This window comes from Silurus aristotelis (genome assembly GCF_946808225.1).
Source record: "Silurus aristotelis genome assembly, chromosome: 3".
In the NCBI taxonomy this organism is placed as follows: Eukaryota; Metazoa; Chordata; class Actinopteri; order Siluriformes; family Siluridae; genus Silurus; species Silurus aristotelis.
Window position 1 is genome coordinate 13,585,589 of NC_139576.1, and position 14,467 is coordinate 13,600,055.

At 37.2% G+C, this 14,467-nt stretch overlaps 1 protein-coding gene across 1 annotated transcript; it reads left to right on the forward strand.

Annotated features, from left to right (window-relative positions):
- Nucleotides 1-96: 96 nt before the first annotated feature.
- On the forward strand, nt 97-14,073 carry cryl1 (crystallin, lambda 1). The gene is made up of 8 exons (XM_083536026.1): nt 97-270; nt 978-1,085; nt 1,666-1,792; nt 4,016-4,177; nt 4,695-4,889; nt 12,506-12,614; nt 13,731-13,837; nt 13,937-14,073. The coding sequence occupies exons 1-8, from the start codon at nt 230-232 to the stop codon at nt 14,033-14,035; spliced, it is 948 nt and encodes a 315-aa protein (XP_083392152.1). The 5' UTR covers nt 97-229; the 3' UTR covers nt 14,036-14,073.
- Nucleotides 14,074-14,467: the final 394 nt, after the last annotated feature.

Sequence of the window (14,467 nt, forward strand, 5' to 3'; positions counted from 1 at the left end):
TATATATATATATATATATATATATATATATATAAATAATAATATTTAAAGACTTTCAGGGTATTTCAAACTAATTTGCCACATGTAGGCTTCCGTAGACGCCTGGAAGTACCGCCTTTGACCACATGATTCACAAAACTGTGTTGGAGTTTTGCTTTGGTGTGAAGTGCAGCTGAATTTACAGTGTGTTTAGCGGTGTTTGTAAAAGCTTTTTAACATTGTTAACACAATGTCTTCATCTAATGGGAACATTATTACAGTGGTAGGAAGGTGAGGAATCTAATAGCATTTTTAAATCTAACAATATCGAGTAATAGCAACAGTGCAATCTGTCGAGTTGCAGTTGCCCCATTTGTGTTTTTTCCCCCTTGACCTTTGATATTGATGTATATTTTGCAATTGGACTGATAACCAAATAAGTGTGTGTTATGTGCATGTTCCTAATAGTATTGTGTGGTCCTTGGTCATGATGGAATAATATATTGCACTTCTTGCATCCACTGCTACACTACTATACATTATACTTAAATACCTGTTGAGGTTTTTTGGCAGATTTGGTTTTCATTTGGAAAAATAGCCTGGAGCAATTATTTAAGATGATAAGATAATTAAATTATATTTGTATATAAAAAGGTAATGAACATATCTTTTAAATGTATAAATCAGTAAGAGGATGAAACCTTGAGGGGAACCACACTCAAAAGAGCCCATCTTTATCTGGGTGATACTGAATGTCCAAACATTATAGTTTTATCATTGTTAAGGGATGTCTAAGGTAAGTTTTGATAGTGAATCTGACCCTAAACAAACACAGTCTATCATTAGGATCATCCTCTATTTACTAATTGACACAAAAACTGTTCATGGCAACTGTAGTCCTAAGGCTTGTGCAAGTAACCCCACTCATTACGCATGGATCTTACAGCTAATGTAATATTATTTGAAATAACACAAGGCTTGATGGTTTTCTGTTTCAGTGGGCTGATTGGCCGCTCCTGGGCCATGGTGTTTTTAAGCGGAGGCTACAGGGTTAAAATCTATGACAATCAGCCAGGACAAGCGTCAGGGGCCATTGCAGAAATCAGGTCTGTGACAAACTGGTAGAAATCAGTGACCAAAGCTGTACGTGAATTAATTATCTTTTGAAGTGGCAGCACATAAATCATTTTCAGTATACACTGGCTTTGATATTTAAAAATAAATTAATAAATAATGTCTTGCTAAATTGGTTTAAAGTCTCAATCCTAGCCTATCAATTAATGTTTGACACAATGATCAGAAAGCTTGATGAATTAAATGAAAGATACTATTAAATGACATACAGTGTGTTAAAGTGTTGAGCCACCAGAAGCTATCAGTACAGCTGCAATGTGTCATAGCAAAGAGTCTACACGTCTCTGGAACTCGAATAGATTCATAAACACTAATTCTTTACACAATATTCTCCTAATTGGTGTTGTGATGGCCTTTGTGGAGAGCATTTATGAAATACATCACCCCCATAAAGCTGTTTAAATGGGTTTGAGAACTGGTATCCGTGGAGGCCATAACTCATTATGTGTTTGTCTTAATAAAGTGAAGTGAAATGAATTGAGTCCCCTATAAAATGACCCTGTGGGCAGAATGAACACACAAAAAAAACATTTTGTCTTTGTATTTGTGCAGGAAGCAAATGGAAGAGCTTCGGGAAGCTCACATGCTTAGGGGAAAGCTCAGTGCTACAGAGCAGTTGAATCTACTGAGCAGTCATGATGACCTATCCCAGGCACTAGAGGGAGCATTTTTTGTTCAGGTACACTTGATTTGAACCACAAATCCGTCAAGTATTCTCTTTTTATGCAAGTTATTCTGGTATGCCAATCCTGGTCAGGGAACAACTAAAAAATTATGGATAGAAGGAGATTAAAAATGTATAAACCTCTAACTTATAGTCAATCACCACTTTTGTTACACATTAAAATTTGACACTTACTTCATTGTGAGTACATGACTATAATACGGTGGCCGAGAAGTCCAAAACACATTAACAAATCAGAAAACAAATTAACAAATTAGACAAACTGGAAAAGGTAGGTATAGTTTGTGAATGGAACAGTTACCGATCATTGGACAAGAGACCTGTCATTCAAGATATACAGGAAGTACAGCAGTCTTTTTTAAAATGTATTAAAAAATTTTTTTTTATTAAGCAATTAGTCAAAAAACAAGAACAAATCCGAAATATAAAAAAAAATAATTAATCCGAAAACAAAATAAGAAATGCAAAAACAAATTAACCAATCCAAAAACTAAATAACAAATCCGAAAACACAATTCAGACAAACCGGAAAAGGTAGGTATAGTTTGTGAATGGGACAGTTACCGATCATTGGACAAGAGACCTGTCATTCAAGATATACAGGAAGTACAAGTCTTTTTTTTTTTACTTTTTTTTAATTAAGCAATCAGCCATATACAAACAACGTGGCAAAAACAAATACAATTTACATTACAATACACAGAACAGGTGCATGAAAATACAAACATATAAACATATATTTAGGGGAAAGAGGGAAAAAAAATAGATAAATAATATGATTAAATAAATATTTTTCTATAAAGGACAAAAGTAGAATTGAATTTTTCTTTTTAATCACTTTAAGGGCTTTTGTGAAAGAAATAAACTCATTATAAAATGCAAAAAACGTAGTTTTTTTGGACTTTCAAGTATTTCAATTTGTGTATATAAAATGTTCCCATCAGAAGTATTTTATTAACAAGAAAGTCGTCTTTGTTATTGTTCATTACAAGTCCAAAGATAATGTAATTCACAGTGAAATGTCTTAGATGGGAAACCTTTGGGTAAAGCCAGTTATGGATATCAGACCATAAAGCGTCTGAAGTTACAGTCTGCAGCAGGAGAGAGTTGGAACGTATGTGTAAATGTGTACAAACTAATCTTTATGTCATGATATACTGCAGCATCTCCAACATCACTGCATATGAATGTCCTTCCTCAAAGTAGCTTTGAATTAATTCCAGTTTCTCCTTGCTTGCTTTTGTTTACTTCTGTATTTTCTTATATTTAAAGGTGCACTAATCGAAATAAAAAATAGTTGAAAGTAAACGAGAACTTTACACATGTACAAGAAACAAAGTTACGAGATTTCATACTTCCTGTATATCTTGAATGACAGGTGTCTCGTCCAATGATCGGTAAGTGTTCCATTCACAAACTATACCTACCTTTTTCCGGTTTGTCTGACTTGTCGTTTTGTTTTCAGATTTGTTATTTTGTTTTTGCATTTTTTATTTTTGTTTTTGCATTTCTTAGTGTTTTCGAATTTGTTAATTTGTTTTCTGATTTGTTAATGTGTTTTGCACTTCTTGGCAACTGTCTGAATAAATAGCTTTAATTGAGTGCTTTAATTATGGACACAAGTACTGACAAAGCGAAAATAGTAGTGATGTACAAAGTGGTGTATGCTGCTGTAAGAGATGGCTGATAGAATGGGTATGAATCAATGACTTCTTGTTTTCCCTGGCTAGTACCAACGCAGAGAGATGTGCAAGGTTACATGACTAGGCTTTCCATATATCTGTGGGAGCTTTTCATTCTCAATCATGTTTGTTTGGTTGTGAATGAGTATCAGAAAAGTTCAAGTTCTAACAGGAAATGAAACTTAAACGATGGTTTAAAATGTTATGTCAGACTTATATCCAATCTCTGTTTTTGTGTGGTTTGATAATTAACATATTAACCACACAGGGAAGAGTTTAGGTTTTTTAGCCTTTAATCTTATGACAGTTCAAGGAATGTGATTAGAACGAGAAAATTATTTTGGCAGCTAAATCTTATCAGCATGTATGGTTTTAGTATAAAATCAGAAAAAAAAAATATTGTTGTAAAATTTGTAATATTATTAAATTACATTTATTGGCTAAAAACACTGATGTCACACGCTATTCCTTCTAGTTATGCTTTATTTACATATGTGAAATGTTTTTCCGTAATCTGTGTATGGTTGCTTATTAGGAGTGTGTTTTTGAGGACCTACAAGCCAAGCAGACTGTTTTCCAGGCCGTGGAAAATCACGTGTGTGAGGACACTATTCTGAGCAGCTCCACCTCGTGTCTGATGCCCAGCGACGTCTTCTCTTTAGTCCAGAACCCAAAACGCTGTATTATATCCCACCCGGTCAGTGAAGTTTGCACTGTAACACAGTTATTTGTACAGGAGTCCTCAGAGGAATGTATGATAGCGGCTAGGATTTGTCACTTTACAGCTCCAATGTCTGGGTTTTAATCCCGAGCTAGAATTACTGCTCTTGCTGAATTTTGATTGTTCTCCCTGTTTCAGTAAAAGTTTCCTGAAGGTACTTTGGTTTTTCTACCACTTCCCAAAAACATGCCAGAATGTTCATTGGTTATGATGAATTCATCCTAGGTTATAAAGGAGTGTGCACATGCATAATGTTTGTGTGACTGCTGTTGCATCCAGAGTATATTTCCATCTTGTACAGAGTTCAGGGCTACTAAAGTGTCTGTGTACCAAAATGTGAATGGTTTACAGTTACATGTTTACTGGGTCATTGATTAATGCAGAGCATTAAATATTATCATTCCCAACACCAAACACAACAATGTCTCAAATGCATTTTCCCTGAGGTAAGGTTTGTGTTTCTATGATTTAGTGTGCATTTTTCAACTGACAGGTGAACCCACCCTACTATGTTCGTCTGGTGGAGCTGGTTCCTCACCCTGAGACCCTTCCTACGGCTATGGACGTGGCATTCGACTTGATGACTGAGGTGGGGCAGGCACCTGTACGCCTCAGGAAGGAGATTGATGGCTTTGCACTAAATCGAGTACAGTATGCCATTATAGCGGAATGCTGGAGACTGGTTAAAGTAAGTATAATTAGAAGTGGTCTGAGCATTACATCATACAGATATTTTGCAGTGTCTGTATCTTTCAATCTATCATATTAATTTACCAGCGTACCATTTTAATTTTAAGCACCACCTTTACCCTTGCGCATTCATGCAAATATGCAAAGAGCCAAAACTCTTGAGGGTAGTTTTGCATGAGATTCTCAGGGGTTTAGCAGATTCTTAAATATTTGAGACAACCATGTCACCTCCTAAATCACAAAAATGAGAACCATAAATGAAGCTTGTGACTGCATAATTTTATGCATTGCACTGCTGCCTTATGATTGATTTGATGTTGGTTCTAGTGTGTATATGGATATACACAATACTGATGTAATGAATTCCTGATTATACAGAGTTAAAATGTAATACGTTTGGATTTATATCTATTTATGTGCTTCTTAAAGGATGAGCAAAAGATATAGTAGTGAAGGGACCTCCCAGACCCTACTCAATTTGTTACAAAGGACACAAGAGTATCATGTAACATTAGAGATTAAAGATACCAATCTTTTAACTAACTTTTTCTTGAAGTGAAATTTGCCAAGCACTTGACTTTTCTTTGCTCCCACTGGGGCTTTTTGTCTCAGGCTAACATGTATTAGAAGCACCCTAAATATTAGCAATCCTTGCAAGCAGTCAAGCTCTTTTAGAGTTCAAACGTAGAAAGAAATTGTTAGAGATTGTTAGAACAAATAATGAGGCCCTATGTTTATTTTTATTTTTTTATTATTGTTTAAAAAGCACAGAAAAATCTTGTGCTCTGGTGTCCATAAACCTTTTTGGAGCACTTTTTATCCTGCTGGTGTGTCTGCATCTTTCCAAGGATAAAGGTCATCATTCATGACCTCAGAGAAGCTGTTGTTTGTCGAATTACTCTATAAAGGCATTTACAAAATATGACAATTTGAATCCAGAATTTGAAATTCACCATTTGACAGTAGAGAGATAGGGATCAATAGGGATACAAATGGAACGTTGCCAATCCTCCTAAAAGTGCACATCTCAACAAATTTAATCAGAAAATATGACACAGAGATGTGAAGAAAAAAGAACTACATCATATATCCTACAAGCCTCTGTAAGCACACATTTGTGTTAAATACAGCACAATCAGAAAGAAATGCTTCCTGAAAAAGCAGCAAAGTAAAATCCCCTTCTCTTCAAAAAGAATTCGGAGGCATCAATGGGTTTGGGTCATCATGCACAGCACCTGAAAACAATGCACTGCATATTACCACAATAAACTCACGAATGTCAAGCATGGTGGGTGAAGGAATCATGTTTTGCAGCCGCAAGACCTGAAAAACTTGAGACAATAATAAACTTCACTTTATAGAATATTCTTGAGATAAATGTGAGGCCTTTTGTCCATCAGCTAAAGGTAGGCAGAAATTTAATCATAAATCAAGACGATGATCCCCAACACACCGGCAAATCAAAATCGGAATGGTTGGTTTATTTGTGTTGTACTTATGCTGTTCAAGAAGCAGGGCTTTAACTTGTGATCTTTTGTCATCAGGGTGTGGAATACGAGCTTGTGTTTGCTTGCCAGTAGTTCCATTTAGATGTTCACATTTGGACTGTGCAAAGTTTACTGTTTAATGGCCACAGCCTTCTCTGGTTATAGATCAGATAAAGTGTGATCTTGGCTTATTTGTGAGCATGCATGCTAATTCTCTCAAGTTACAGTTCTTTTGTTATGCCTTGTCATCCTAATATACATTTGTATAGTTAATAAATTGGGTTATTTTGTAAAGAATAATTTAAAAAGCATTTTTTTCTCTTAGCTCAAGAGTTTCAAAAGAATCCTTAACCAAAAACCATTTCTGTACCTCAGATTTGCATCCAACTTTTACAGTAAACACATGTCAAGATGTGCTGCATGAGATAACCTATCCAGTGTGCAAAACAGATATCAAAGAAGCCCTTGAGCTTAACTCAATTCATGCTAATTAACCTGAGTGTAAAGCTGAGTGACCAGCTTGGCAAGACTATCAGCTGTTTATTTATAATAGCAGTAATTCCACTCACAGTAAAAACTAATAACTTCAACAAATCATGTCTGTTAGATTATGTCATTAGACAAACCAGTGACAGATTTTGTTCCCCTTCAGTGAACTTAGAAATCATGGAGGGGTCTGAAATTGTCATCGTAGGTGCATGTCCACTGTGAGAGACATAATCTAAAAAAAAAAAATCCAGAAATCACAATATATGATTTTTAAACTATTTATTTGTATGATACAGCTGCAAATAAGTATTTGAACACCTGTCTATCAGCTAGAATTCTGACCCTCAAAGACCTGTTAGTCTGCCTTTAAAATGTCCACCTCCACTACATTTATTATCCTAAATTAGATTCACCTGTCTGAGGTCATTAGCTGCATAAAGACACCTGTCCACCCCATACAATCAGTAAGAATCCAACTACTAACATGGCCAAGACCAAAGAGCTGTCCAAAGACACTAGAGACAAAATTGTACACCTCCACAAGGCTGGAAAGGGCTACGGGAAAATTGCCAAGCAGCTTGGTGAAAAAAGGTCCACTGTTGGAGCAATCATTAGAAAATGGAAGAAGCTAAACATGACTGTCAATCTCCCTCGGACTGGGGCTCCATGCAAGATCTCACCTCGTGGGGTCTCAATAATCCTAAGGAACGTGAGAAATCAGCTCAGAACTACACAGGAGGGGCTGGTCAATGACCTGAAAAGAGCTGGGACCACCGTTTCCAAGGTTACTGTTGGTAATACAATAAGACGTCATGGTTTGAAATCATGCATGGCACGGAAGGTTCCCCTGCTTAAACCAGCACATGTCCAGGCACGTCTTAAGTTTGCCAATGACCATTTGGATGATCCAGAGGAGTCATGGGAGAAAATCATGTGGTCAGATGAGACCAACTTTTGGGTCATAATTCCACTAAACGTGTTTGGAGTGAGTACCATCCCAAGAACACCATCCCTACTGTGAAGCATGGGGGTGGTAGCATCATGCTTTGGGGGTGTTTTTCTGCAATGGGACAGGGTGACTGCACTGTATTAAGGAGCGGATGACCGGGGCCATGTATTGGCGAGATTTGGGGGAACAACCTCCTTCCCTCAGTTAGAGCATTGAAGATGGGTCAAGGCTGGGTCTTCCAACATGACAATGACCCGAAGCACACAGCCAGGATAACCAAGGAGTGGCTCTGTAAGAAGCATATCAAGGTTCTGGCGTGGCCTAGCCAGTCTCCAGACCTAAACCCAATAGAGAATCTTTGGAGGGAGCTCAAACTCCGCGTTTCTTAGCGACAGGCCAGAAACCTGACAGATCTAGATCTGTGTGGAGGAGTGGGCCAAAATCCCTCCTGCAGTGTGTGCAAACCTGGTGAAAAACTACAGGAAACGTTTGACCTCTGTAATTGCAAACAAAGGCTACTGTACCAAATATTAACATTGACTTTCTCAGGTGTTCAAATACTTATTTGCAGCTGTATCATACAAATAAATAGTTTAAAAATCATACATTGTGATTTCTGGATTTTTTTTTTTAGATTATGTCTCTCACAGTGGACATGCACCTACGAGGACAATTTCAGACCCCTCCATGATTTCTAAGTGGGAGAACTTGCAAAATAGCAGGGTGTTCAAATACTTATTTTCCTCACTGTATAATATGAGTGATTAAAATTGACAAATTTTTTAAACAGTTATTAAATGTCATTCCTGATTATGGACTTTACAGTGTTTTAGGGTACAGTACATCAGATCTTTTAAAATTTCTTCCGTGCCCCTGTCCGGATTGTTACATTTCAAAAATGACATCCTATACTTCGTCTGTAAGTTGCTAATTTGTTGAATTTGGGGTTACTCAGAATTGGTTCAGTGATTTGAAGTTGTATGAACTGAATGTAATTGGTAATATGTTCATTTTAAGCATAGTCACATTCCCGCATTATAAAGGGGTATTCGCACTTTTGCAGACAGGTTATTGTATTGTATTGTACACATAGCATTGTGCATTAGCAAAAGAAAGGGATTGCATCAAGGTGTGGAATGTTGTGATGTCATTACCTTTTGTTTATTGTCCTGCTTGTTTGCCTAAAGCATTATCAGACTTGGTGCATTGACTTGTGCAATAAGAGCATGAGCAATCTGGTTTAGCCTGACGGTTTGCAAAAGAAAGCTTAGTGTTTTTTTTGAAGTTATTACAAATTCACTGAAGAGTAATGTGCTGTCTGAAAACGGTAGTCTTTCTAATGAAAATGTGATGTCTGTGTTTAGCACACAGTTTATAGGCAGAAAAATGTTACTGTAACCCTTTGAAAAACATGTTCAAATCATTCTAACAATGCATTGAGTAAACCTTTTTTTTTTTTTTGCTGTATTTCTTTGACATTATATTTTCTGTCTGTTAAGGTCAGTATTGATATGTGTGTGTGTCTATACAGTGATGTGAAAAAGTGTTTGCCCCCTTCCTGAGTTTTTATTATTTTGCATGTTTGTCACACTTTAATGTTTGATATCACACAAATTCAAATATTAGTAAAAGAAAACACAAGTAAACACAGTGCGTTTTTTAAATAAAGGGTGTTTTTTTTTTTTTTTTTTTATGAGGAAAAACTAATTCTAAAACTACATGGCCCTGTGTGAAAAAGTGTTTGCCCCCTGTCAAAACTGTGGTTTATCACACCTGAGTTTCATTATCCTCTAGCCACACCCAGACCTGATTACTGCCACACCTGTTCACAATCAAGAAATCTCTTAATAGGACCTGCCTGACAAAGTGAAGTAGACCAAAAAAATCCTCACATCATGCCGAGATCCAAAGAAATTCAGAAACAAATGAGGAAAAAAGTAATTGAGATCTATCAGTTTGGAGAAGGTTATAAAGCCATTTCTAAAGCTTGGGGACTCCAGCGAACCACAGTAAGAGCCGTTATTCACAAATGGCAAAAACATGGAACAGTGGAGAACCTTCCCATTTGGCTGACCAAAATTACCCCAAGAGCACAGCGACGACTCATCCAAGAGGTTACAAAGACCCCACAACAACACCCAAAGGAACTGCAGGACTCACTTGCCTCAGTTAAGATCAGTGTTCATGACTCCACCATAAGAAAGAGACTGGGCAAAAATGATCTGCAAGGCAGAGTTCCAAGACGAAAACCGCTGCTGAGCAAAAAGAACATAAAGGCTCGTCTGAGTTTTGCCAGAAAACATCTTGATGATCCCCAAGACTTTTGGAAAAATACTCTGTGGACTAACTAGACAAAAGCTGAACTTTTTAACATCATACCAACAGTAAAATATGGTGGTGGTAGTGAGATGCTTTGGGGCTGTTTTGCTGCTTCAGGACCTGGAAGACTTGCTGTGATGAATGGAACCATGAATTCTGCTGTTTACCAAAAAAACCTGAGGGGGAATGTCCAGCCATCTGTTCCTGACCTCAAGCTGAAGCGAACTTGGGTTCTGCAGCAAGACATTGATCCAAAACGCACCAGCAAGTCCACCTCTGAATGGCTGAAGAAAAACTAAATGAAGACTTTGGAGTGGCCTAGTCAAAGTCCCTTTAATGTGTCTGAAATACAACAATTCTGCATAGATGAGTAGATAAAAATTCCTCCACAGCGCTGTTACAGATTCATTGCAAGTTATCACAAACGCTTGATTGCAGTTGTTGCTGCTAAATGTAGGTTTATGGGCAAACACTTTTTCACACAGGACCATGTAGTTTTGTTTTCCTTTAATAATATAAACCTTAATTTAAAAACTGCATGTTGTGTTCTCTTGTGTTATCCTTCACTAATATTTAAATTAGTTTGATGATCTGAAACTTTCAAGTGTGACAAACATGCAAAAAAAATAAGATATCAGGAAGGGGGCCAACACTTTTTTTTACACCACTGAATATAATTAGCAAATCTCATAAACCCATGTTTTATTCACACAGAACAGAAAACACATGTTAGGAAATGTACCATTTTTAGGAAAAAATAAGGTAATTTTATGGCTGCAACATACACAAAATATAGACTTTGGTTTATTAAAATGTAAAAATAAAAATGTGGAGAAAACAATATTTTACAAGCAGTCAAGGTCACTGATTGAAAAAGTATGTGGCATCTTTGCATTTCCAGCTTTTCCGTTATATATCATATCATATCATCTTCTCCCGCTTATCTGTAATTCGGGTCGCGGGGGCAGCAGTCTAAGCAGATTCCCCAGACACTTCTCCGTGTCCAGGGATCGGGCTGTCAAGCCCCCGCCTTCGACTGCTGCCCAATCCTCTCAGCACCGGTCCCTTACGGTCCCTCCTGCAGGTGGTGAGCCCACAGGAAGGCGGCCCCACGTCGCTCCGACATCACAGTCCTTGATTTATTTTTCTTGTAAGGGTCCCCTGGAGCATAGAGGGTTAAGGGCCTTGCTCAAGGGCCCAAGAGTGGCAGCTTGGTGATACCGGGGCTTGAACCCCCGACCTTCCAATCGGTAACCCAGCGCCTTAACCGCTGGAGCCACCACTCCCCTCTTTTCCGTTATATTAAGATTAATGAGCAGTGGTTTTCCTGTAAAGCTAATGTGAAAGAAACACTTAGTTCTACAAAAGAAGTCATTAGAAGTCTTCATTGTTGGAAATCATTATTGGAAATTTACAAACCTTTATGTTGGGTGGAAACAAACTGTCAAAAAAAAGTATACAGTATAGTTGCATAAATACAAATACTAGCCCACTGTAAAATTTGTGGTCAGTTAAGGACACATGAGCTAAAGTAACACAGCATAGAAACACACTATTGGGTACCAATAATGATACAATTGTTTAGTAAATAAATCTTCAAGCAGTTCGGTAAAAAAGAACTGTGTGGTGGGGGTTCATAAATACTTCTTTTATAATAAATTACATGAACAAATTGCATTTTAAGAGACATTCATTTGGTTATCCAGTTGACTCAAAGGATTTACCAACTCTACACAGTTGCATAGAGAGTTCAAGAATTGTTGAGAGAGAGCCAGTACTGGAAAAAGGAGCAGCTGAGAAAGCTACCGGTTGCCTCCGGTGATTACTGCCTCTTTTCTCGACTCCCACAGTCAGTCCGTCGCCCAGCACCAGTGATATAACGGGTTCGTTGTTGGCTACAGGAAATGAACAAAGACCACCCTGTCCCCCTCCCAATCTCTCCCACTTTTACTAGGTCTGTGTCCAAGCTTTGATTTCAAGCCGGTCATGCAGCAGGTATCTGTAGCTTAAGGTAATCTGAGTGCAGAGCAGACCCAGAGCTTGGCACTACCACACTTCCCTTGATACCGTCCCTTTGTTCCCATGGCACAGAATTAGATGATGAGGGAAATCTAATACATCAGGACCTGTTTTAGTGCTCTTCTATTGGGATAAAAAGGAAAGACTGTCACTGGTTTCTGCTCACTCGGTGGGATCAGAATAAATTTGCCATACAGAGAAAAGACTAGGAAGTTCTGAATGTAGACTCTGATAAACTGAAAGTACTATGTGTAGACCCAGATAATCACTAAACCAGCATGTCGTTCTTACATTACACCATTGTCAAATAAAGGTTAACTTTTAACTGAGTTGTGATGTTTCTGTGTCTAGGATAATGTGATCTCAGTAAAGGATATTGATCTGGTGATGTCAGAGGGGCTGGGCATGCGCTACGCTTTCATTGGTCCAATTGAAACTATGCATCTGAATGCACCAAATGGCAAGTATCCATAAACGTACTTATGTAAAAGTATAATGGACAAATCATAGCAGAAAGAGGCCTTGCTTTCTTGTAGGATCTCAGGTAAGAATGAATAACTTCATACATGTGACTGTTTACATTACTGTGTGACTCGCATGGTTAGTGTGTGTGGAAAGAAAGAAAGAAAGAAAGAAAGAAAGAAAGAAAGAAAGAAAGAAAGAAAGAAAGAAAGAAAGAAAGAAAGAAAGAAAGAAAGAAAGAAAGAAAGAAAGAAAGAAAGATTTGTATATCTTGATGAGGTCCCTAAAAGAATGCGACTGTCTAATGAATTTTGACATTGTGGGGACATTTTGGCTACTTTTTTTATATTTAAAAAAACGTATAAAAAAAAAAGGATTGTGTGTGTGTGTGTGTGTGTGTGTGTGTGTGTGTGTGTGTGTGTGTGTGTGTGTGTGTGTGTAGGCCACATGTTCATGGTGAATATTAGAAGGCAGTGTGAAATATGCAGGTTAGCCTTGCTCTGTAAAGTCATGTGAAAACAAGACCCTCTTTTGATGGTTGTTTAAATACTGATCTCTCTGCAGTTGGTCAGTCCATGTTACGTAAAAGTAACATGAATTTTGATTCGTCTGTTTTTTAATATGGCCCTGAAAACTACAGCCTCATATTAAAATAAAACGTTTATATTCCAGTAAAAGTAAGCAAATCTATGTTAATTCAAGTTGCTGCTTATAAGGGAAGAACTGACCAGATTCTTGTCTTTCTGTTAGAGTCTCCTGTAAGCATCCAAGCCCATCTGATAGTCATTTGAGTCGCACTTCAGAATTCTGTGCAACAAGGATAAAGTATACAAGACACTTAAGAATTAAGTTTGTAAAACCGCTAAGTCATTCTAGATGTTGCTTAGCCTAGACCGAACAACAGGTTAGAGCTATTTGGGGTAATAAAAGTTTTGAAGATTTTTAATTTCTTTTGTTGACATTTTTAGTTTAAAATACGGGAGTTTTTTATAATATAAACCTTTTAAATACATTTGTGTATCATGAAATGTAAAACTATTTAATAAAACACGTTTGGTTCAACATGCAATAAATTATAGCAGGCATGTAATATGCATCTTCCCTGTACCTTTAGGTTTTGAAGACTACCTTGCTCGCTATCGGCAGGGCATGAAGAGAGTTCTATCTAGTTTTGGGCCTGTTCCTGAGTTTGATGGAGAGGCAGCAACTAGAATCAATCAAGTATGTGTTGTCTTTGTTTTTACAGACAAAACCTTTTTTTTATGTTTGCATTTTATTAGATGGGTCTTTGTTGTAACCTTGCCTTTCTTATCCATTCAGGAGATCTGTGAGCTCATCCCAAGTGACCAGGAGCATCTCTCTGCCAGACGAGAAAGAAGGGATCAGTTTTTGATGGGGCTGGCTAAGCTTAAGAAATGAATGACTTCTGGTCCCTTACTCATAGTCTCACAAAATAAGGCATTGAAGTTTAACTGAGACAGGAATACTGTTTAACCACCAGGACGTCTGTATTCGGTACATTTGAAACTGAAAACGGACACTATGACTATCAAAAGACTTAATATGATGTTTTGTTTAAAAACCAAGCCTGACCCTTCTTACAATAAAAAAAAAAAAAAAACTGATGTGTGTTGGTAAATTGTTTTTATATGGTGAGTTAGCATTTTTGAATTGCAAGCGTGTTGTTTAGCTACATTTTATCTCCCTTGACTTGAAACTGGCACATGATTTAAGTGTGAGTTGCAGTGAATGAGTTCATTTTCATGTTATTTTCTTAGAAAAGAAAAATATTTTGTGAATAGCCATAGTTATGCACAATGTGTGTATTTATTTTAGACATTTTCTGAAGAT